Below are 25,800 nucleotides of genomic sequence, written 5' to 3' on the forward strand. Positions count from 1 at the left end.
CACACTTGTGAGCACTTTGTCCAGGCCCTTCTTCAAGGGCAATGGTTCTATGTGTTCTCCTGTTTCAAGAAGATGGCTCTTCAGAGCTCTAGTTCCCCAAGGAGTTTCTGGGGCGTTATACAAATAGCTTGAATATTGCACACATTGTTTTTTCAGTATAAATAGCAGCGGATGCCATTCCTGATCAGGCCTGAGACCATGGCACACAGGGAGGATTTAAAAAAAAAAAATTTACTCCTGCACCATTGTCCCAATAACACACACACACCGCTGCTATTTAGCATGCGTGGAAAGCTCCCATTGGTGCCAAATGGAGTTTCTCTGCCATGACAAACAGCAGCTTTGGAGAAGCAGATTTTCATGGGGATCGTGGTGTGGGAGGAAAGGATAAGCCCCTCCCTTTGTGCCATAGTCCTGATCCTGATTGGGGATCCCCACTGTTTACAGGGGTGGGGAAAATACATGCAACATTAAGCCACTTGTTCAGTGTTGCATGCACTTTGGAGGTAATGTTGACAATAGAGGCTTACAGCTTATCCTCATTGTGGGGGAAGAACACGAGCCAGTGCGGAGCGAGAAAGTTAGTTGAATGAGAGAGGTAATCCCTTTGGTTAGAAACAAAGGAGTGGATTTGGCTTAGGATTTTATCAGTGTTTTTATAAGGTTCTGTGGAAAGGAGGGGATCTTTGGTGGGGAAGTATTAGGAAGGGGTTGGTGTTGAGATGACTTCGGCCTGTCACCAGGGTAAAAGACCAGGAATTAGGTGCTTTCTTTTCTTCGTAATCCCCCTTCTACATCTTCTCTGACCCTTTGTGTATTAAATTGTGAGCTTTCACAAAAGGAAGTCATTCCTGTACAGCCTGGTTGCCCCACCCTGAGTCCTTGAAATGAGGTAGGCTACCAGACCATAGCAGCACAATCCCATGCTTACTCAGAGGTAAATCCCACTGTATGCAGTGGGGCTCATTCCCAGGCAATGAGAGTATAGCAGCTTTCCCTAATCTAGCAACTTCCAGATGTGCCGGACTACAACTCCTATCACTCCCTGCAGCATGGCCAGTGTTGATTCTGGCTAAGGATGATGGGAGTTGTAGTTGTAGTCAGACACATCTGAAGGTTAGCAAGCTGAGGAAGGCTGGTGTATAGGACTGCAACCTAGTCCACTGGCCCCTAGACAGCATCTACTGGGCCACAGAATACTTCGGATTCCCAGCTCCGAGGTTGGAGACAGTGCTCTGACCTCGGAAGGAGAAATTGGAGATCCGACACCCCCACCCCCTCACAGCTGGCATGGAAAAAGGGAGGAAAGGGGGTGTTTCAGTGGGCTGGGTGGGGAGGAGACTGGTGAGGCCAGGATATGAGGCATCTTGAAGCTGCTTCTTCCCTCTCCCTCAGAAATGCCTTTGCTAGACGGGCAAAAAAGCCCATCTAGCAAAAAATGCAGGGTGGGAGGATGGGGAGCCTTCGACGTTCCTCCCATCCTGCACAGGATGATTATATACCTCCAAGTTTGGAAGCTTATGATCATTGAGGGCACAATCAATGAGATTGCGCCTGCAACCAACATATAAATACCTCAGATGACTCCCAGCCTGCTACTTAGTCAGTTCTTCTAATCAAAGCTATTACAGTGAATTCCTCTCTTGGCAGGATCAGTTGCAGTGAGGTTGATTTAGGCCTTTACTGTTTTCTGCCAAGTGAGCTCCTCCCTCCATGTTATAGACTGGAAGAGAACAACATCTTTCAGGCAATACATTGTGCAGAACAGAACATGCCCATCTTGCAACATAATTATGGAAGAACAATATCAAGGTCATTGCTTCTTTCACTTTATCATGTGATCTAATGGCACTGCCAAAAAAAAAGAAAAAAGAATTAAAATAAAAATGCAGCTAAAGGCACATTGTCTGTTGCACTGATCCTCTGGAAGAAAATTTAAAGAGTAAAAGGCAAGACAGGAAAATGTCTTAAGGTAAAAGACCCCTTTGGGGAGGCAAGACCATGATGAGTAATGTGCGGGGACTGATAAAATACTGTTGCACACACAGTATGGTTTCTCTTTACTGCCTGTTTTATGCCTCCTATAAAGAGGGAAAAGGGCGCAATTACACGCAATGAGGAAAATCCATAATCAGAATTCCCTGCTATTTTTAAAAATAGAATTAATATCAGACACTGGTGGGAGTTGGGATTCATCACCATATTTGGGGAAAGGGGTAAAACCCTTTCCCTTATGCTATTTTCCAGATTAAACTCCCACCCCAAAGCTGCTATTTACCCTGTAAGGGGGAAGAAACATAAATATAAGAGAAAATGTACAACTGAGGGATGTTCTTGCATGTGTAAACCACGCCTATGACTGGATTCAAACAAACATAAGAAGAGCCATGCTGGATCAGACCAAGGGTCCATTTAGTCCAGCATTCTGTTCACACAGTGGCTAACCAGCTGTCGACCAGGAACCTACAAGCAGGGCACGAGTGCAACAGCACCCTCCCACCATTGTTCCTCAGCAGCTGGTATACATAGGCTCACTGCCTCTGGTAGTGGGTGGTGGGCTCTCTCACACTGGAGGCCTTCAAGACAAGGCTGGACAGCCATTTGTCAGGGATGCTCTGACTTGGATTCCTGCACTGAGCAAGGGGTTGGACTCGATGGCCTTGTAGGCCCCTTCCAACCCTACTATTCTATGATTCTATTCTATGATTCTATGGTACTGGAGGTAGCACATAGCCATCAAGACTAGTAGCCATTGATAGTCTTTTCCTACAGGAATTTGTCCAACCCCCTTTTAAAGCCATCCAAATTGGTGGCCATCACTATGTCCTGTGGTAGCAAATTCCATAGTTTAACTCTGCGCTGTGTGAGGAAGCCCTTCCTTTTATATTTCCTGAATCTCCCCCCAATCAGCTTTCTGGGATGACCCCATTGGATTCTAGTATTTTGAGAGAGGGAGAACAATGTCTCCTTATCCACATTCTCCCCACCAGGCATAGTTTTGTAGACTTCTATCATGTCTCCCTTTACAGATGTGGTGGTAAAAAAACCACCAGCAGGAATTAGTTTTGGAATGGTGAGCAGTACTGTGAATGATGTATGTGAAGTGCTTTGAACCCTCCAAAGCACGATATAAGTGCAAAGTCCTAGGGCAAGGTGGGGGGACCAAATCCAGCCCCCTTCCCCTACCTTCTTTCCTCTGACCACCAATTGTTTGGTGGTTTCCCAGCTTTTGTGCAGCTTTGCCCCATTCTAAAAGGCTGAAATGCCTCTCCTAAGGCTTCATTCCTGGCAGTGAGAGCTTTACGCTGCAAGATGCCGATATCATTGGAATTTGGGGGGCCACCCCTTTTGCCTTTGGCCCCACCCACCACTGGAATGCAGCCCCTGAGGGCTTCTCCAAAATTGAATTTAGAGCTCAGGCTGAAAGGGGTTCTGAAGGCACAAGACGGAGCAACCTTGCTGAAGCAAAGCGACTCTTTGAGTCTTGCCGGTATCTGGAAGGGACACTGCCTGAGTACTCTAGGCAGGCCACTTTGATCTCAGAGGAAGAAAGGCCAGGCATGAACGTCATAAACACTTTATTATTGTTATATGGTTGTTAAGATTTTCTGGCAGGCTAACACCACCACAGAAAAGCAGCCTGGCTCTGCCTGTTGAAATTCAGAAGGCTCCCTAGCTGTGAGGCAGAGAGCGCTGGAAGGAATCACAGTCAAACAAAGAAGAAGGAATCAAATGCTGAACGAATCTGCAGACGACACAAAGCAAACACAACAGAAGACAGAGTCAAAAGATTCAAAACGATCTTGGCAGGCTGGCATGCCAGGCCAAAACCGCCAAGATGAAATTCAGCAGAGACAAACGTAAAGTCTTGCGTTTAGGCACAAAAGATCAAAGGCACACGTCTGGGACGGGGGAGACCTGGCTTGGTAGCACTACACAAGGAACTAGGTGTCAAAGCTGATTATGATAAATGCAGAGTGTTTAGATGACTCTAGCTTTCTTTTTAATTAATTAATTTATTTACAATATTTGTATACCGCTCCATATCCAAAACAGATTTCGGAGTGGTGAAGACACTTTAGTGTTTGCACAGCGGGGGCCCAATCCAGATTTGGACCACCTCATGTTGGTATGGGGGTGGTTAAACCTTCCCACCCAGGTGCTTCTTTCTCTAAATTGTCTCCCACACCACCACCAGTGTGCGGGCTAAAGAAAGCAAAAAAATTCCTCAATTGGCACCATTTTTCCCCCTCTTTAGTTCCCGGATTGGAGGGGGATGAATTGGGGTGGGGGGTGGGGAAGCTGAGTAGGAAGGTTTAACCCCCTCTGCCCCCATGCAGTGGTCTTGATCTGGATCAGGGGCCCTGTGCTTACACTAAAGTAAAAAAAGAAGTCAGGATCAGTTACACACTGCACATTTAACATAGCGTGTAGTTTAGCCCTGAACTTGGTGTGGGGCAGGTCAGCACTGGTCACACCTAGGTATGTGCCCAAACTGCAGAGGGCGTGCGTCCCACGGAAGAATTCATGCCTCTTCTAGCAGCTGATGAAACTTTCTTAGGAAAGGCCGCATTGTGTTTTGAGAAACCCGGCCGCAGTCTGACCATAGATAGGGGGGCTACTTATGCATCATCAAAACAGAGGAAATGCATCCCCAAAAGAGAGGACAATTAAAAAAAAAAATGCACATGCTAACATATCTGCATAGATCCACACTTAGAAATAATGACTATAATTTAAACAGAAATGCAATACGTCTGATCATAGTGGGGAAGACTGTGACCAGGTGACCTGTGTGCCTCGCTCAGTCTGCTGTTGTCCAGGTGCTGCTAACTGTAGATGGGCAACTCAGTGGAGGCTGGCGGCTCCGGTGTCAGTGGGGCGGTGAATCCACTCCGGCTTTTAGTCAGAACCAGCCAGAACTCTAAAGGAGCTACCCAAGGCGCTTCACACCTTGGATAGCTCCTTTAGAGTCTGACTGAAACCCAGAGCAGATTCACCCCCCCCCCCCACTGACATCACCTTGGATGGGTCCTTTAGAGTTCTGACTGGTTCTGACTGAAATCTGGAGCAGATTTGCCGCTCCACTGACATTGGAGCCACCAGCCTCCACTGAGGCAACTTCAAGGTCTCTGTGTTCCCTCTCGTCTTATGGCTCTTTATCTTTAAACTGAACTTGGACTGAACAGCCCTTCAAATAGAGGACTGTCTATTTGAACTGTCCTCTGACAAACCATCAAATAGAGGGCTATCCTCTGTAAAGTAGGACACATGGCCACCCTAAGTTGATGTTACATCATCATTATCATCATCATCATGGTTATTACATTTCTAACCTGCCTTTTTTCCTCTTCAAGGAACCCAAGGCAGCTTACCTGGATTTCCTCCTCTCCATTTTATCCTCACAACAACCCTGTGAGGTAGGTTAGACTGAGAGTCAGTGACTGGCCCAAAGCCACCCAGTGAGCTTCATGGCCAAATGGGGACTAGAACCTGGATCTCCTGAGTCCCCAGTCCAACATTCTGACCACTACCATACACCGGCTACTTGAAGCAGTTATAGTGAGAGGCTTGGTTTTTACCTGGACGAAACAGCTGAGTCTGTCTTATGTGGAAGCAGACCAGAGCCATGGTGCAAAGATAGGAGAGGCGCTCCTTCTCTTGCTGTGAGATGGGCAGGAGGGAGCGCAGCGTCTGCAGCTCAGCATTGATCTGATCCCGCCGAGCCTTTGAAGCACCTTTAGTTGACCTGCATGGACCAAGAGTTCAAAGACATGAGTCAACTGGCCAACTTTCTCATTATAATTCCACCCCTTTAAAACACTTCACCTGGTGCTGCCGGCAGATCTGAGTCACGTGACCATCTTCAATTTTCATAGAGCAAAGCGGTCTTGTGAAATCACAGTCCCAGGATTAACACAGTGAGTTGGTTGATGTGGTGACTTTGCATGACAGCGTTGGTTTCACATGACCATATTTTTATGTGAGAATTAAGGGTAAAAACATCTTTCCCCCCTAAAAATGGTTGTGTTATCATGAGCCTCGTGTGGCGCGGAGTGGTAGGCGGCAGTATTGCAACCGAAACTCTCCCCACGACCTGAGTTCGATCCCAGCGGAAGCTGGGTCTCGGGTAGCCGGCTCAGGTCGACTCCGCCTTCCATCCTTCTGAGGTCGGTAAAATGAGTACCCAGCTTGCTGGGGGAAAGGTAGTCACGACTGGGGAAGGCAATGGCAAACCACCCCGCTACAGTCTGCCATGAAAACGCCAGCATAAGCGGCGTCCCTCTAGGGGTCAGTGATGACCCGGTGCTTGCACAGGAGGAACCTTTCCTTATCAGCCCTCCGTAAGGCACTGTTCCATTCTTCATCTGGGCACAATAAATCTTAGAAAGAGACTGAGAAGACAATACAAGGATTGCACTCTTAAGAACGACTCTCTATGTTGCGTAAAGTGCAGCGTTCCATTTTAGGAGAAAGGCTTCAGAACTGGAGAAGGTCCCTTACGTGGTAAATAGTTCACTGTATGGTGCAGTGAATTGTTCTCCACAGGAAACAAATGAGGATAAAATATTCTTTCGACTATCTTTTAAGTGAATATGAGAATCGGGCCTCACATAGGAGCATTTCAGAGGTGCATACACGTTTCTGAAGGGTTTCTAACTTAAGGCTCGATGAATGGCACAGTGAGAGACTTTGAGGGAAATTAAAATCTCTTCACAATATAAGTGATTTCTCACTGAAAAGGCAATTTCAACAGTTTTCAGGAACCCAGTGGGCCTGAATTGCCTGTGAGAAGCTGCTCAAGAGAAGCCATAGAGACTCAGATTCAGTTTTAACTGAGATGGTAAATCTCAGACTGTTCTGTGGACCACTTCATACTTCAAGTGGGTTTTAAAATGATTGAATGCTCTTTCACAGGGAAAGAATCAATTCACATAGAAAAATAACTGTCAAAAAGAATGGTTCTAGCCCAGCCTTCTTGATTCGCTCATTCTCTGTGTGTAGGGATTTTATTTTTTGGTATGGAAAGGCATTCAGTCATGCGAGCTCTCACTTGCAGTCTGAAGTGATACAGCCCAGACACAGACCTACCATTTCAGTAGAAACCAGGCCTCAGAAGTAACTGTTGGCAGAGGGAAGATTTATTTTTGTGATTGTTTAAATTGACAAATGTATACAAATTTCTTTATATCATGAATAAAACGTACAAAACCTACTCAGTGGTCCAAGAAACCAAATTAGAAGAAAAATATGTCTGGGTGAAGATTTAAATATCGCAGCCATTGTGTGGACCTAGCCAGTGACTCCATGTGGGGGACGTCATTTAATACAGGGCCAGGTGAAGACATTTTGCTACCTGAGGCAAAGAACAAGATGGCATCCTTTCTTATCTCACCAGACTGGCAGCTGAATCTTATTTTGACACTGGCAATGGGCCAGTGTCTTCCACTGCACCTAGGGGCTGCAGGCTAGCTTAGGTGGTGCAGGACAGGCCACATGGCACCCACAGCTCTGTCCTACAGCTCCATGCCCCCTAGCATCTGCTGCCTGAGGTGGCTGCTTCACTCTGCCTCATGATAGGGCTGGTCCTGATGTAATATTTTAAATGACCTTACTCTATGGATCAGCCTGATCGTAAGTCAGAGCAGCAACATGCATGGCAAGAATCTGCACACATGCACTTGCCAAACAGATGGTTGACACTGGGTTGGGGAGAAGGTTCCGGAAAACAAATTTTAGAAGGGTGCCCCGCAATCAAAATATCTGAGGGTGCCTTCTCCAACGTGACTCCCTCCAGGTTTTCTTCCCTACAATGCCCACCAACCCTAGCCAGCTTGGCCAATGGTCAGGGATGATGGGAGTTGTAGTTCAAAATATCTGAAGGGCCCATGCTGGGGAAGGCTTCTATAGCAAGTATCCACACCAGTGCCTCATAATCCTGTCAGCCACCAGTGAGTCTGAAGACTTATCACAGGACTGGGCCTACTTGTGCGGGAAACAGTTTTCAAAAGTTACACCCCTCTGGGGAACCACTGACACACAAAAGTGTTTTCCAGCAATGTCCTTAAGGGCCCCCCTAACATTTGAATAGTTCCTTAGGCTGGGAATCCTGAATTCTGATCAGCCATGATGAGCTCATTGGATGGCCTTGAGCAAGCCATTCCCTGTCAGCTTCAGCGCCTTCGCATATAAAACAAGAATATTAATGATCTTTCTGTGCTGTAAAAGGTATGAATGATAAGGGTTTTTAAGTGCTCTGCACACTTAAAAGTGGCAGAGAAAGTTATTATTAGTCATAGGCCTGAATACCTGCACAATCCTATGCATGTTTACTCAGAAGTATGTCCTGCTGCACTCACAGGGGCCTACTCTCAGGTAAATGCGGACAGGATTTCTCAGCAAATGACTTTCATACAGTAATAGAAGGACACCTAGTCTGTTGAGACTGAGGGCATCTCTACACCAGCCTAAAATCCTGCATTTAAAACGGGGCTTTCTGCTTCCGTTTTAAATGCAGGATCACAGCAACTCCCTTTTTCACCTGCTTTGTTTCCCCCCTCCCCTCCCCTCACCCCCATCTGAGTCTTCCATTATCTTTCATTGATCTCACTCCTCTTCTTGCCGCTTTTACTCTTTTCACTGAGGAAACTGAAGCGGAACACAACGGGGGGGGGGGGGCGAGCATGCGTAATCTGATAGCTCATTATCTGTGATCTATTTAAAAACGGAACAAAGGGCATTTAGTGTAGGAGACACCCTGGAGGGACACAGAGTCATATACAGAGCCCGCAAACTTCCGTGAAGGAGCAATCTCAATTGCAGGATAAAAGTTCTGTGTGAAGAAAGCCTGACACTCCTTATCTGTGAAAAGCCTTGTGTTTTGGCTAATTTTTGTGCAATGCAAGGCTTGTTGGCCCAATCAAAATCTATTGCGACGCCCATTTTATTTTTCGGTGCCTTTGCTACCAACAAAGCGGCAATGAGCACTGATTGGAAACTCACTTTTAACAAGGATAGCCTTCTTTTGATTTGGGCAGGGCTGGAGGGCCAGCAATATTGATTCTGCCCAATGCTTTGCTCCCATGCAAGCCAAGACTCTCATAATACTTGAACCTGAGGTCCATCAACGAAACTAAACAGTAGGAAATTCAGGACAGACAAAAGGAAGCACTCCTGCGCACAGCACATAGCTAAACTATGGAATTCGCTACTGCAAGATGTAGCAACAGCCACCAACCTGGATGGTTTAAAGGGAGATTAGACAAATTCAAGGAATCAATGAAGCTCTCAATGGCTGCTAGTCATGATGGCTAGTAGAGGTATGCTGCCTCCAGGATCAGAGGCAGCATACCTGTGAATACCAGTAACAGCAAGGGAGTGTTACTGCCCATGGTGCAGCTTAGAGGATATACACAGACCCTGGATTTAGTGATCTAAACAATCTCCCAGGGGTGGGGGGAGGATTTAGACACTAGCCACGTGTATTTCTTCAGTTGTGAACCACACAACTAATATTTCTCTTCTCTCCCACCCCACCATGCTTTATACCTGCTTCAACATTCCTACTATGACAGGGAGAAAAACAGAACACAAACGCATGCACACAACTGTTTCCCACACCTGATGAAGAAATAATAATATTCTGAGAATGTGCACTTTTGCATTTTAAAACATGGCATCATCGTGACTACAAGTAGAGTTTGCTTCTGCTGCCAAACACATTTACTTGGGAATAAGCACCCTTTTGTTGTAGGGCAGGCTCATCTATATTTAAAACAAAAATAATAAAATGAGCATCTGTAACCATGTATATGCCCACCTGGCCACCCCTTGACTATAAAATGTGGTGGGGGGGGTTTAAGAAGAAGAAAAGAAAGGAGGCTTCAGTGAGCAGCATCAGCCTCGCTGGACCCTGACATGCCCATGCCAGCCCAGCTGCTGATGCTGAGCCTGTTTGCCATTGCCCCCATCACCTCCCACTCTTTGGGAGCCCTGGGCTAAGGGTTCCCGGGCCTCAGCCCCAAGGTTCAGCCCTACCTGCACCACCCACAAATCGCCATTATCTTCTGCTTGTGGGCTTCCCAAAGGCATCTGGTTGGCCAGTGGGAAACAGGATGGTGGTGGACTAGTTAGGCCTTTGGTCTGATCTAGCAGGGAGGCTCTTCTCATGGCCTTGAGATCCAAGCAAAAGGGACCTATAATGCCCCTCTTTCGTTTCATTCATTCATTCATTACATATCTGTACTGTCCAATAGGCAAAGCTCTCTGGGCAGTTTACAAAGACTAAAAACCTTAACAATACATTATGCATAGTATAAAAACCATTTATATACAAACATAGAACAGACAGCACACACAGAGACACACATATATATAAACAATTCTTAACAACAATAGGAGAAATCCAGGACCTGATTAAAACTCCATCATATGCTGCCAAATGCCTGAGAGAAGAGGAAGGTCTGAACTTGGCACTTGAAAGATAATAACGTCAGTGCCAGGCGGGCCTCGTCAGGGAAATCGTTCCACAATTGGGGGACCCTCTCTCTTCTTGCTGCCTTCCGAGCCTCCCTCAGAGGAGGCACCTGGAGGAGGGTCTTAGATGATGAATGTAGTGTGTGGGTAGGATGCTGCTTTGGCAGAGTTCTCCCCTTATGAACTTCAGCAGGTATCCCAATTTGTTTAGCTTGCACATGGGAATGATCAGCTGAAATGCATCCCAGTGTGAAAGGAAAGGGGTTAAAAGAGCCTTTGCCTCTATCTTAGCACAGATGGGAGAAAGCAACTGGTGCATAATCGCTAATAGGATTATGCCTGGGGCCTGATGTGAGCTCCTGTGGGTAGTCTGACCCGCTGGACCACCAGTTGCCTCTCCCGAGCCTATCCGAATGAACAACACATGCCTGCTGCTATTGAGTTTTCAGTCAATGAGGAGTTGAGGCAACCTGGGCTGTGTGTGTTTTGCACAATAGCACAGTCTTTTCTCATTTGTGTTATCTATTCATTTATTCCACCACGTAAGGAATGGTTTGCAACAACCCAGAATTCTGGTCAACTGGGAACTGCCAGAAGGGAAGCCGGTGCAACCCGAAATGAAACAAAATAGGGGATCAGGTGCAAAGGAGGACAGTAGGGTTCCCAAGGCTTTCATCACTGTGCAGAAGACAGAGGAGATTTTAGGTAAATATAGCATTCATGCTGGGCTGAGAAAAACAGCACAATTTTCTGCAATTTTCTCATCTACACAACAACTGTAAGCACAGGAGGTCTGCCCTCCATTGTCTGTAGCCACTTTCAATTCAACTGGAGAGAGCGGCTCTTGTCTAGGGCCAAGTTTCTTTGAGAAAGCAGATACTTCTGTCTGATGAAACTCTGCTCTTCCCGTTTGTTGTGATTTCTTTTTGCAAGGGAACCCCAGGAACACCTTGGTGGGGCTGGGATGGTTGGGGCGGGGGGAGCAATCAATAAAGAAACAGCAGCAACAAAGAGGCCCCGGGAGAGAGAAAAGAGAAGACAGATTCGAGAGGATTCGGTGCAGCCAAAAATGGACCATTCAGCATGGAAATTCAATATGCACCACAGTGTTGTATGTGATGGTTCCCATGACAACCACCATGCAGCCATGTGAGGCATTAATCTGTGCAAGGGGCTGGATGCTGGGTGAGACGAGTCAGCACTCCCATCTCTTGGAGCTGGGAACTTAGAGCGTTACAAGAACTAGTGATGCATAATAAGCTTGGCTTTCTAGCATCCAGTTTAAAACAGCTGAACAGGGATGGGAGCCGCCCACAGCACAACTGCATTTGAGCCAAAGTACTGATTCTGCTCCACTGAAGTCAGTCTTAAGTACTCTGCTGAGTGTGCTTCCAGATAGAGGGCTCTTAGCGCCACCAGTCAAAAACCCCTCTGCACCAATGCTGTCTTTTCTCTCTTTCCATCAAGATTTTTTTTTTCCAATAAGAAAAAAGTCAGAAGAAGCGGAGGGAAAATAACGGGAGGGTTACAAATAGAAGATGATGGCATCTGAAACCCCTATAAAATTCTGTGTTTGAGGCAGGGCAATTGCAGGATAAAAACCTTGTCTGGAAGCACCCTGGGTTATGGATCAGGCTATGAATAGAGTTTATTTTGATTGAAAGCTTGCAGGCAGGGACCTGTGCCCTTTGATGTACATCCAATGCTGAATGTATTTGAGATGTTACAAATAATCAGTGATGCTTTTGATGAAGAAGAGAAATGAAAGCCCAGAATTCTGTTCAGCCAGGGTGCTTCCTGGCGAAGTGGCCCTAGTGCTGGCAGTCAGATGGCATTGTGCAGCTATTCTACCTTTTTTTCCTAACGGATTTTCTGCGGTAAGAAAAATAAGAACATAAGAAGAGCCATGCTGGATTAGACCAAACTAGTCCAGCATTCTGTTCACACAACCAGCTCCCACCAAGAAACCCACAAGCAGGACATGAGCACAACAGTACCCTCCCACCCATGTTCCCCCAGCAACTGGTGTACATAGGCTCACTGCTTCTGATATTGGAGGTAGCACATAGCCATCAAGACTAGTAGCCATTGATAGCCTTCTCCTCCATGAACTTGTCCAACCCCCTTTTAAAGCCATCCAAATTGGTGGCCATCACTATGTCCTGTGGTAGCAAATTCCATAGTTTAACTCTGCGCTGTGTGAAGAAGCCCTTCCTTTTATATTTCCCGAATCTCCGCCCAATCTGCTTTCTGGGATGACCCCATTGGGTTCTAGTATTATGAGAGAGGGAGAAGAATGTCTCCCTATCCACCATCTCCACACCATGCATAATTGTGTACACCTCTGTCATGTCTCTCCTTACCCTCCTTTTTTCCAAGGTAAACCATCCCAACTGATGTATTCTTCCCTCATAGCAGAGTTGCTCTAACCTCTTGATCATTTTAGTTGCTCTTTTCTGCACTTTTTCCAACTCCACAATGTCCTTTTTTTAGGTATGGTGACCAGAACTGGACACAGTATTCTAAGTGTGGTTGCACACTTTGTACAAGGGCAGTCTGATCTTGGCAGTTTTATTCTCAATTCCTTTCCTAAGTGATGGACAATGGTGGACAAACATGTTGGATGATGGTGTAGTGGAGGCAGCAAGGGTTCACTGGGACACAGCGCTGACACTTTTTAATAAGCAGAGATGCTGAGGTAATCTGCCACCCCAGTCAGAATTCCCTGCTCCCTCTGATCTTAGCTGTAATCTTCACAGTAGCTGTAGAGGGGCGGGGGGATGAATTTTCTCAGCAACAATATAGAGTTGTGAGCTATACCTGTTGTAATGCAAAATATTTTGGGGTGGCCTGGTCTTGAACAGGCAATTAAGCCCAACAGCTTTATGAAAGACCTGCTCCTGGTAAAGGTGAAAACTGCCAGAATTGGTTTGTTGATATGGATCAACACAGTTGCCTCCATTTTTGGCCCCTCCTGGGGGCGTGGCTATGGGGGCTGTCATGATGAGCACCTGCACTTCAACATTTACCACTACACCACTGAAGATGGAAGAGGCAGCAGAAAAACACGGGAAGATTATGAGTGGAATACGATGATGTCTGGACCCCCACCCCTGGTAAAATTATGTGACCGAGGCAGTACAAAGGACCATAAAAGCCTTGTCTGGAAGCACCCCCAATCGACTTTCTCCCTGAGGTTATTCCCCATAATGGTCACTAGGGGGCTGTCCATCCACATGTGTCTGGCAGTCTCTCCAAAAATCTCCATCCAAAGAACAACACTTGCAGAAAAGTCCTAAATGCGTTGATGATTTGGAAGGAAATCCCACTGGATTCAATGGGACTTACTCTCTAGTTTGTATGTTCAGGATTGTGGCCTTATGCTTTAAGTTAATATGGAGTGTTCAGAAGGAGAGAGGAACTTTGGTCTTGGCGCACTGGGCTGACCAGGATAAGAGACCACCACCACCAAACAGGTACTTCCATGTATGAATTTGCAGTAAACCCGAATATAGATCAAAATGTATCTTGATCTTACACTTGATGTTTCTCAGGCTGCAATTCTAAACACACTTACTAAGGCAGCCATCCACAACCTGATGCCCTCCAGATGTGTTGGACTACAACTCCCATCATTCCCCAGCCAGTGTCACTGGCTGGGGATGCTGGGAATTGTAGTCCAACACATCTGGAGGGCTCCAGGTTGGGTATGGCAGTTCTAAGGCATAAGGCCAACTGAGGACAGTGACTTACTTCTGAGTAAACATGCTTCGGATCACGCTGTAAAAACCCCTCATGTGGGATCATCATATGCTACTATTTAAACATGGATTTCACGTGGATTCCTACACGGAGTTGCATTCCAAAGGAATCTGGAAAAACCAGGGCGTGAAAGAAATGCTTCTGAAATGTGGAGAGAGTAGGTTTTCTGTACTGAGGAGAAACTGAATGGAACTTGGCATTGCACAGCTACTGAAAAAGCATGTTTCCTCTGGAGTAAGCAGGAGAACATTGAATTCAGCCAGCCTACAGATTTTGTTAAAAAATTAATACGTTCAATAGTTTCCCCTGAAGGAGGCTTTTTAAAGTTTTAAATGTGCTGGGAAATACATTTTGGTTTTTGCACTCATTGGTTTGGCCTTCTGGGTGGTGAAGGGCTGAAGCTCAGTGGCAGAGCACACGCTTTGCAAGCAAAAGGTCGGGCTTCAGTCCCTGGCATCTCTAGATAATTCTGGCTCAAGAAATTTTGCTGTCTGAGACAAAGAGCAAAGATGCCTGCCCACTGCCTCCCCCCTGCAATTCCACGTACAGAAGTGAACTGGACTGAAGTTCACTTCAGCACCTGCTGTCAGAAATTGATTGTCCTTTCCCTTCACAATCAACACCACAGTAGACAAAGTTTCAGGCTAATACGACTTCATTTTGCTAGAGAGTAGCCTCTCTACAAATGCGGATTCAAGGAAACTCTCAGGCTGCCCCAGGCAATAAACAACTGATCAACAATCTCTAAGCAGAGGAGACCAACCAGAGGGAGAAAAAGTTGTTGGCAGTTTGGGTATCAACCTCTCGGCCAAGCTAGCTTCGCAGTAATGCTTAGGGTGGCTCCCTCCTGTGTTGGCTTCCAAGAGTGGCTATCCAGGCGGAGTGTCTGAGCCCTGCCCCTAACTTTTCCCACTTTGCTTTGCATCATGCCCTTGTTGTTGTTGTTGTTCAGTCGTTCAGTCATGTCTGACTCTTCGTGACCCTATGGACTATAGCACGCCAGGCCTTCCTGTCCTGCGCTCTCTCCTGAGTGTGCTCAAGTCCATATTCATTGCATCCGTGATGCTATCTAGTCATCTCATCCTCTGCCATCCCCTTCTCCTTTTGCCTTCAATCTTTCCCAGCATCAGGGTCTTTTCCAGGGAGTTTTCTCTTCGCATTAGGTGGCCAAAATATTTCAGCTTCAGCTCCAGTATCTGTCCTTCCAATGAGCACTCAGGGTTGATTTCCTTTAGGATGGACTGATTTGACCTCCTTGCAGTCCAGGGGACTCGTAAGAGTCTTCTCCAGCACCACAGTTCGAAAGCATCCATTCTTCGGCGCTCAGTCTTCCGTATGGTCCAGCTCTCACAGCCATACGTTGCTACTGGGAAAACCATAGCTTTGATTATGCGGACCGTTGTCGGCAAGGTGATGTCTCTGCTTCTTACTATGCTGTCTAGGCTTGCCATAGCTTTCCTCCCAAGGAGCAAGCATCTTTTAATTTCATGGCTACAGTCACCGTCTGCGGTGATTTTGGTACCCAAGAAAATAAAATCTGTCACTGCTTCCATTCCTTCCCCTTCTATATGCCAGGAAGTGATGGGGCCAGATGCCATGATTTTAGTTTTTTTAATGTTGGGTTTCAAACCAGCTTTTGCACTCTCCACTTTCACCCTCAACAAGAGGCTCTTTAGATCCTCTTTGCTTTCTGCCATTAGGGTGGTATCGTCTGCATATCTGAGTTTGTTGATAATTCTCCCGGCAATCTTAATTCCGACCTGTGATTCATCCAACCCGGCATTTCTCATGATGTACTCTGCATATAAGTTAAATAAGCAGGGAGGCAATATGCAGCGTTGTCGTACTTCTTTCCCAATTTTGAACCAATCGGTTGTTCCATGTCTGGTTCTTACTGTTGCTTCTTGACCCTCGTACAGGTTTCTCAGGAGACAGGTAAGGAGGTCTGGTACTCCCATCTCTTTAAGAATTTGCCACAGTTTGTTGTGATCCACACATTCAAAGGCTTTAGCGTAGTCAATGAAGCAGAAATAGACTTTTTCTGGAATTCTCTTGCTTTCTCCATGATGCAGCAAATGTTGGCGATTTGATCTCTAGTTCCTCTGCCTCTTCGAAACCCAGCTTGTACTTCCAGTAGTTCTCGGTTCACATACTGCTGAAGCCTAGCTTGTAGGATTTTGAGCATCACCTTGCTGGCATGTGAAATGAGCGCAATTGTGCGGTAGTTTGAACACTCTTTGGCATTGCCCTTCTTTGGAATTGCAATGTAAACTGACCTTTTCCAGTCTTAGGGCCATTGTTGAGTGTTCCAAATGTGTTGGCATATTGAGTGCAGCACTTTAACAGCATCATCTTTTAGGATCTTAAATAGCTCAGCTGGAATACTGTCATCTCCAGAAGCTTTGTTGTTAGTAATGCTTCCTAAGGCCCACTTGACTTCACTCTCTACGATGTCTGGCTCAAGTTCAGTGACTGCACTATCATGGCTATCAGGGACATTAAGATCTTTCCTGTATAGTTCTTCTGTGTATTCTTGCCACCTCTTCTTAATCTCATCTGCTTCTGTTAGGTCCCTGCCTTCTTTGTCCTTTATCATGCCCGTCTTTGCACAAAACGTTCCCTTGAGATCTCCGATTTTCTTGAAGAGATCTCTAGTCTTTCCCATTCTATTGTTTTCCTCGATTTCTTTGCATTGTTCATTTAAGAAGGCCTTCTTGTCTCTCCTTGCTATACTCTGGAACTCTCATTCAGTTGGGTATATCTTCCTCTTTCTCCCTTGCTTTTCGCTTCCCTTCTTTCCTCAGCTACTTGTAAAGCTTCATCAGACAGCCACTTGGCTTTCTTGCATTTCTTTTTCTTTGGGATGGATTGAGTTGCTGCCTCCTGAACAATGTTACGGACCTCCGTCCATAGTTCCTCAGGCACTCTGTCTATCAGGTCTAATCCCTTAAATCTATTCCTCACCTCCACTGTATATTCATAAGGGATATGATTTAGGTCATACCTGAATGGTTTAGTGGTTTTCCCTACGTTCTTCAATTTCAGCCGAAAGTTTGCGATAAGAAGCTCATGATCTGAGCCACAATGAGCTCCAGGTCTTGTTTTTACTGACTGTATAGAGCTTCTCCATCTTTGGCTGCAAAGTACATAATCAATCTGATTTCGATATTGACCATCTGGTGATATCCATGTATAGAGTCGCCTCTTGTGCTGTTGGAAAAGAGTGTTTGCTATGATCAGTGTGTTCTCTTGGCAAAACTCTATTAGCCTTTGTCCTGCTTCATTCTGTACACCAAGGCCATGCTTGCCTGTTATCCCGGTGATTTCTTGACTTCCTACTTTAGCATTCCAATCCCCTATGATGAAGAGGACATCTTTTTTTGGTGTTAGTTCTAGAAGATGTTGTAGGTCTTCATAGAACCGATCAACCTCAGCTTCTTCGGCCTCAGTGGTTGGGGCATAGACTTGAATTACTGTGATGTTGAATGGTTTGCCTTGGATTCGTACTGAGATCATTCTATCATTTTTGAGATTGTACCCCAGTACTGCTTTTCCCACCCTTTTGTTGACTATGAGTGCTACTCCATTTCTTCTAAGGGATTCTTGCCCACAGTACACCCCCCTTCCTTCTCCTCATCAGAAACTTGCATTTTCATGGTGGAGGGATGGAGCAGGGACTCAGTCTGGGCCATCTGTTGGTCAAGGTCTTGAGAGGACTGTCTTCCAGCATTTTGGCTCACTAGGGAGGGTCTCTGCCCTGGCCTCTGATCTAGCTGCTGCTCCAACTCTGATGCGAAATTGGAGCTATTGGACATCTCAAGGTGCTTAGGCTCATCCCTGACACCTGCAGGGCCAGCGTCAAGGGTAGGCGTGGTTGGGACCTGCCAAGGGCCCAAACCCCAGTAGGGGCCTCCTGGAGTTGCTCCACTTCCTCCTCACCATTGCGACCTGCTTGTCCCCCTGCCTCTCACTCTGTCCCAGACAACTGTGGTGGTGGTGGTGGTGAGGAGGAGCAGATGCCGCTGCCTACTTGCTCTCCAGCTCTCTACCTGTCAAGCAAGGAAGGGGTAGCAATGAGGAGAAAGAGGAGAAGGAGCAATAGCAACAGGTGACAATGGCGGCAAGAAGGTACTCACCTAAAGAAGAGGTACATTGATGGTATCTTGCCCAAAGACCCTCAAGAACCTGGAGCCGGCACTGAATGTTTGTGATGGAACACTGTTGTCCACTGGATCTGAGGACAGCAGGCTGCTTAAGGGAGCGCAGGACAGGTTTTTTGACTCACATAGCTCTGTTGTCCAACAGAGGGGAGTGGCTGGGGGAAGTCAGCAGTGCCCCCAGCATTTGCCACCTAAGGTAGTTGCTTCACTCTGCCAGCTCTGGACCTGGGGAAAGTCCAGGGCCGGACCTGGGAAAGACCTCTGTCTGAAAGCCTGGGGTAGTCAAGGTAGGCAGTCCTGAGCCAGGTAGACCAATGGTCTGGCTTGGTAGAAGGCAGCTGTTGTCTGTGTTCCAATTGCAACCAGAATTAGGAAGGGCTGCAGCTCAGTGGTAGAGCACCTGCTTTGCATGCAGCAGGTCTCAGGTTCGATCCTTGGCATCTCCAGGTAGGGCTGGGAAAGAATCTTGCCTGAAACCCTTGAGTTAGTGTCGACAGTACTGAGCTAGATGGGCCAATGGTCTGGCTCAGTATAAGGCAGCTTCCTCTGCTCCTAACTGTTTCTGCGTGCCTTTCTAGGAAGGTCCACATGGCACTTATGCAGCCACTGCTGCAGAACCACCTCTAATGCATGTTCATCCAGCCACCAGTTCTTTAAAACCTTCGTGGAAGGGGATCCCACAACTCCCACATTACAATTCTCCCTGAAATTCTCCTTTAATGTGCAACTTGGAGATAGGTAGATAGTTAGAAGGCTGTCAGACAGGCAGACAGATTCAGCCTGGAGCCTGGCCACGCGAAGAGTTACCATGTCAATAATTCATCAGTTAGTAACACCAAGCCAAGCTCTGCCAGCTGATGCAGTGCCACAGGTGACAGGCCTGGCTTGGCATTGACTGAACCATTCCAATTGGTCTCTGGGCCGCTCCTGACATCTAGTATTCAGCATGCCTCCCTGTCCCAACAAAGGAAGCAATTGCTTTGCACATGACTTGGAACAGCTGTGCTAACCTGAAAATGTTGGTATGAACTAATCATGTTTACTCACTGGGCATCAAAATCTAGCCATCAAGGGAATCCCAGCATCATCCCAGGCTCAGGAAGCCACTGAGCCTTTCTACATGAGGTCTTTATTGTGTACTCATGATTCCACTTATGGTAGTTTGTGGGTGCTTTACACAGCATTGTCATCCTCCAGGGCCTCTCCCGTGCTTTGCAACCATTTTAGGGAGGGGGGTTGTATAATGAGGAAAGTGTGGCATTATTTGTGAATGGTGGGATAAAGCTGACTGTAATTGAGCAATTCCACTATACCACAGTGCCACCTAGTGCCTGTGTAATGGAACATAAGGAAAGGGAGAAAAAGCAAAACCCTGGAAAATAACTAGTGTAAAGGATCTGAGCTTAATCCTGCAAAGAATCCGGAAACAGAAGCCTCAGTAAAGTGGTGGGTTAAAAGCCTCATGCAGAAGAGCCCATAGTGTATGGCCTGGAAGTGAAAGTCTCTTCCAGAACAGCCCTAGGCATACTTTGCTTGCCTTGCAGTAAGTTGCACTGCATCCAGTGGGGCGTGCTCCTAGGTATACGTGCAGAGAATTGCAGCCAGGCATCTTAGTTGATGAATTCTACATTTTGTCTGATTGCTCTATTAAATTTACATATGAAAAACATGAATTCTAAAGGAAAACATTTCTTCAGCTTGGGCTGGGCTGATGGGGGCTGATGGGGGTCAAAGTCCAAAACTTCTGGAGAACACCAGGTTGCAGAAGGAAGACTGGCCTTTTTCTGCTGATGTAAACATTGGGGAACATTTGGGTGGGGAGCATCATGCCTGGAGTTCCCCAGGGGGCTCCATCCCCCTTTGCTCAAACACCAATTGTTTGGTGGTTTCTGGGCTTTTGTGCAGCCCCTCCCCTTCCAAAAGGTTGCAGTGAATCCCCTAAGGCTCAGGTACTGTTGGCAATAAGAGCTTTAAGCTGAAAAATGCTTGGTTTTGGGGCCCCACCCTTTTAGCCCTGCCCACCCCTGGAATGTGGCCTTGGAGAGCACCTCAGAAATTGAATTCCACCCTGGGGGGAGAGAGGTTCCTGGCTCCTGTGCTAAGGAGACTTTGTGCACCGAAACAAGGAACCAGAGCTGTTGGGGCTCCTCTTGAGCGCACCTTCTAATGTAGAACAGGGAGGAGGGACAGCGAGTAGGGTAGTCTCTGACCTGAAGGGCTTTGGGGTCCTGAGCATCCTCCTGGAGACAGGTGTAGCAGGGGGGCATCTAGAGATGCAGTTCTTGGTCCTGACTGGCTTGCTGCAGCTTGCACATAAGATGGTCATGGTTCTGCAAAGGGATGCAAAGACATTGAGATGGCAGGAAGGGAGGGGGAGGAGGGTGTGATGCTCCAGGCTGAAATAAGATTTCAGAGCCCTGTGTGCCAGTGGAATCCCCTAGCCCAGTTTCCCCCACACACACAACCTGGTGCCCTCCAGATATTTTGGACTACAATGCCCATCACCCCCAAGCATATGATGACCCTATGTGAGGGTTTCTAACCATACAATCCCAAGCATGTTTACTCAGAAGTAAGTCACTGACTTCAGTTGGACTTATGCCTTAGAACTGCCTTCCCCAACCTGGTGCTCTCCAGATGTGTTGGAGTACAAGTCCCAGCATTCCCTAGTGATGCTGGCTGGTGAATGCTGGGAGTTGTAGTCCAACACATCTGGAGGGCACCTGGTTGGGGAATGCTACCCAACATTGATGAGGAACTATATAACCAAAATGGCGCTGTCACACACAAGAGGAAGGGATCTGCAGGCTTGGGGGACTCCAGTGTTTGCAGAGGTACAAAACATCTTTAGAGAAAAATAACTAAAGGGGGGAACCCCCAAAAGGGCACAGTGAGAACTGAGTATGTTCAGTAGGTACAGAATGCTGACTGACTACTGCAGGGTGGGGGTGGGGGAAGGAGATGGGGGAATGGAATGGAACGTTCTGGAAAAGAGCATGGCAGCTGGCTGGAACCCTGAACAGGAGCACTCCACACTGCAACTTTTTGTTGCAGGTCACGCAGTTAACTGTACAATGCAACTTTGAGTAGAGTAGGAGGCTATCAATGGCTACTAGTCATGATGCTTATATATCACTTCCAGTTTGGGAGGCAACATGCCTCAGTATGCCGGTTGCTGAGGAACACAAGCAGGAGGGTGCCGTTGCACTCACATCCTACTTGTGGGTTTCCCTCAGGCAGCTGGTTGGCCACTGTGTGAATGGAAGACTAGACCATCAGACTGAACCCTTGGTCTGATCCAGCAGGGCTCTTCTTTTGTTCTTAAGTGATGCATTTACGGTGTTTTCAGATGAAGCTTTTACCACACTATCATCCTGCATCATTCACAGATGGGTGGGAGGCTAGATGTCTTCCATTTAGAGAGCAAGCTACTGTGCCTTTTACTGGTAAGCAAACGTCAAACTATCTTAGGGCATTTCCAGACAAGGCTATTTCGCCATTGCGCTGCTTCATTTAAGGAATTGGGGGGGGGGATGTCCAGACGATAATGTCTTCCACTCATAACCCTCCCATGTTTGCCCACTGCTGCTCCTGTCTTTTCTTTTACCGCAGATAATCCATTGAGAAAGGAAAGACAGAGTTGCTGCAAAATGCCTTCTCGTAGGTCAGGGGTGGGCACCCAGTGGCCTGGCGGCCACATGAGCCCCATCCTTTCTTTCGCCCCTGCCTCCTCCAGATAGTTTCTGCTGCACAGCAGAATTGCCACTGAACTTAGCAGTGTGCAGCATCAGCAGAGGAAACCCACCCCCCGCGCGAGCGCACATTTTCACTTTAAAACAAGGCACATGGCAGTTTGATGGCAGCAATTTTGTGAGCAGTGGATGGGGCCCACTCCTGGTGGGTTCCTGAGGGGCAGAAATTGCCCCCCCCAGATCATCTGAAGCTGCCCACCCCTGTCATAGGTAACGCTAGAAGCCCTCCATCTGGAAGCCCCCTAGTGCTACATCTTGTTGCTCTTAGTCATTTAGGGCACAATCCTATGCATGTTTAGGATACCCCTGGCTGGGACATGCTGGAAGTTGTAGGCCTTTTCTCTGTCTAAACATGCATAGGATTGCGCCCTTATTACCCCAGGATTTAATGTAATCATTAATATATTAGGGAAGATATTGCATACTCAGTCAACATCTGTGTACTGTGTAAATCAGGCTTCCCTAACCTGGTGCCCTCCAGATGCATTGGACACATCGGGAGGGCACCAGGTTGGGAAAAACTGGTATGACTCTTCAGTAACGATTGAGAAATTTTTCATAAGCCCTGCCTCTGCCTCATTTATGAATTTGACGTGAAATTTCTTCTATAACCTCTACCTCTGCTGCAGCACAATACCAGCATTAAAATTTCAGTAGCCAGCATCAAAATTTCAGTAGCCAACATCAATCTTTTAGAGGCGAGCCCCATATAGGGATGAATAGGAAATGGTCAAAATCCTTAGGTGCCCCATCTTCAATGTTTTAGACGTGTCAGATTTTTCCAGCCCTGATCATATTTGCTCTTCAGAATCTTGCTGACATCGTGAAGATGTTTAAAAAACAGAAGGACCCTTTGGAGACAGGCAGTCTGAAAGAAGGGACGTTGAATAGCATGCTCTGGGAGGTGTGGGAAGAAGGAACTGTACGATAAGGGATATATATTCAAGGATACATTACAAGTGAGCCATAGTTCAGTGGCAGAGCAAATGCCTTGCATGCAGAAGGTCCTAGGTTCAATCCTCAGCATGTCTAGGGAGGGAGGAAAAAATCCTGCCAGTGTCCCTGGAGAGCCACCTCCAGTCAGTGTGGACAATATGGACTAGATGGTCTGACTCAGAAGTCTTGGGATCTCTTAGTTCAGGAATAAAGCATGGCCCAGAATCTAGCAACAATCTAGATCAGCCTCTCACAGGACTGCAACTACCAGTATCCCCAGCCAGTGTGGCCAATGACAAGGCTGGCTGGGGACGATGTGTGTTGCAGACCATCATATCTGAAGGAAGGCTGGACTAGAGCGACAGCCTGCTCTCATCCTGCTGTGGTCCCTGCCTGCTGTGTCGATTAAAAGGTCAACCAGTGTGGCCTGATCCTTCCATGCATCTGGATTTCGAGGGCCAGGTGATCGCTGGATTCAGCTCTGATCTTCCTTCCAATCTGTCTGATGCGTGTGCCCTACTCTTCAGTATCCCCCATTGGCCACTGGGTGGTACTGTTGGGACTGAATTGCTGTGGAATTACAGGGACTCCACACAGTCACTGAGCAGGGCAGTACCTAGAATTATTGTGACCACCCAGCTAAATCCATTTTTAAGCCCAAGCAGTAGGGCAAGATCACCACTGCAAAACAGCTGGATTTGTTACATCCTTTGGGCTGGAAATTAATAATAATAATAATAATAATAATAATAATAATAATATCAGGAGGAAGAGGCAGAAGAAGGCAAGACCCCAATGATGTTCAGATCTGACATACACCCCCCTTTAAAAGATCTCTTACCTCTTTGCTCTCTCTGCCTGGGTCTGAACTGGCTGACCCCTCGTCCTCAAACTCTCCCTGCTTTTGTATTCGCCCCCTTCTGGGGAGGAGGGGGGAGAGAAGAGAGGCCCATTAGGCCAAACAGGGGATAAAATTACCTCTTGTGACGCAGTTCTAAACATCTTGGAACTATTTTTAGAAAGCAGGCTTCTAAAAATAGCCTCCCCCCCCACACACACACACACAGCCTGCCTGTAATCTGATAGGGGAAGCAATAAAGAGAAGCCTGGCTCTTTAAAACCAGCTTGACATCTCAGTAGGGAATTGGGGTTGGGGGTTGCTGCTAGTGGAAGAGGGTTATCATCATTTTCCTTCCTCTAATCCCAGTGATGTGGTTGATGACGGTGACATGATGGCACCGAGGCCCCTTAAGAGCTAGCTATATGGGATTCTCCAAGCAGAAAGCTGAAGGGTGTATTAAATCATACGTAGGGAAGGATCCAAACAGTGTGCTATTGCTAGTGCTACAGATGCTGCACTAGTGGAAACCAACACTTATGCAATATCAAAGCCCTTGCTTGCGCAATGAGTTTCTTGGGAAATCCGTTGTGCTAGCAAGTGCTACTGACGTTGTTCAAGCATTGGTTTTGGCAGCATCAATACTGCTACTGGTAGTGCACCATTGGATCCTTCCCTTAGCAATTACATAGTGCTTTTTACAGTGCTAGAAAATAATTTCCATTCCATTATCTCTGTAATCCTTACAACAACCTTGTAAAGTCAGTGAATGTCATCATCCCTCTATTGCAAATGGGGAGCTGAAGCTGAGTAGAGCTGCAGAGAGGGATTAGAAGTGAACCTACTGTGGAGTACTCAGAGCATCTCTCCTGACTTCTTGAGTGTTTTCTCCTCCTATCCAGAGTCCCAGTCATTCTTATTGGTGGACCTGAGGACAAAAGAACAGTGATTTGCCAAAGGCATCCTGATGTGTTTGTGGCTGAGGCTGGTTCACAGCTCGGTATGGTATGCCAGTTCATTCAAAGAATGGCTATGGAATTGATACCAGGGAGCCAGACAAATGGAGTAGTTAATTTTCATGTTTAGCTAGTGGTGCAGGACTGTCACATCCAAAGGTGAATTTGAACCTTTTTGAACACAGGTACAAAAAGGTTCCAAATTAAAATGGCTAAATGTGCATAGGCTGCCAGAAATGGCCCAAGACATTACACGTGGCAAATAATCCAAATGGTACCTCCTATGTTGGTACAAATTAAGAATAAAAGAATAATACATACTGTTTGCTGCCCTTTCATGCTGCCTTAAAATGTGCTATCTTAAGGTAGGGTGACTCATCTCACCTAAGGGCCGGCAGTTGTGAATGAATGGTGCACTTGTGCTTAACTGGCTGAGTTTCCTGAATCCACATGGAAGCAGCAATAAGGAAAGGATCAGTTTCCTCCTTTCTCAATTGTTTTGGGGAAACCCAGGCCATTTAATCACACCTGTGGCATTCACTATTCACAGCAGTGCACATATCTTTTGGGGACATCTTCGCTTTATTAGGAATGTGGTGGATTCTCTTCCATCTTTTGATTTCCCTTCCATTCAGCTCTAAGATTTTTTTTCCAAAAGAGATGCTTCCATCTGGCACAGGTCCAGTTTGCTGTGTTTAGAGTAGAAAGCAGTGTGGGGGGGATTCCTGTTGCTCTTAATAAAAAACACACACACAACAACCCGCTTCTGCTTCATCCCTTTTCATCCAGATGTTCCTAGTGGGATTCACAGTCTGGCATGGTTTATTTAACAGCAATCAGTAATACTGACTGTAGTGTTCAGTGTAGGAATTGTAAGTCCTGCAGGAAACCTTGCTGTAGGCTGTGATTACAAGAACCCA

At 46.7% G+C, this 25,800-nt stretch overlaps 1 protein-coding gene across 1 annotated transcript in view; it reads right to left on the reverse strand.

The window, feature by feature from the left end:
- LOC146360183 (neuronal PAS domain-containing protein 4-like) overlaps positions 1-25,455 on the reverse strand; it is a 46,548-nt gene extending 21,093 nt beyond the window's left edge. Inside the window, exons 1-5 of the mRNA XM_084822363.1 lie at positions 25,409-25,455; positions 25,265-25,320; positions 23,928-24,006; positions 20,609-20,728; positions 5,583-5,749 (exon numbers count right to left, since the gene is read on the reverse strand). Of these exons, the coding sequence (XP_084678489.1) occupies positions 5,583-5,749; positions 20,609-20,728; positions 23,928-24,006; positions 25,265-25,320; positions 25,409-25,455 (469 nt within the window). The remainder of the gene's footprint in view (positions 1-5,582; positions 5,750-20,608; positions 20,729-23,927; positions 24,007-25,264; positions 25,321-25,408) is intronic.
- Positions 25,456-25,800: the final 345 nt, after the last annotated feature.

This window comes from Heloderma suspectum, chromosome 1, assembly GCF_057233095.1.
Source record: "Heloderma suspectum isolate Gila_16-S chromosome 1, 16-S_ref, whole genome shotgun sequence".
In the NCBI taxonomy this organism is placed as follows: Eukaryota; Metazoa; Chordata; class Lepidosauria; order Squamata; family Helodermatidae; genus Heloderma; species Heloderma suspectum.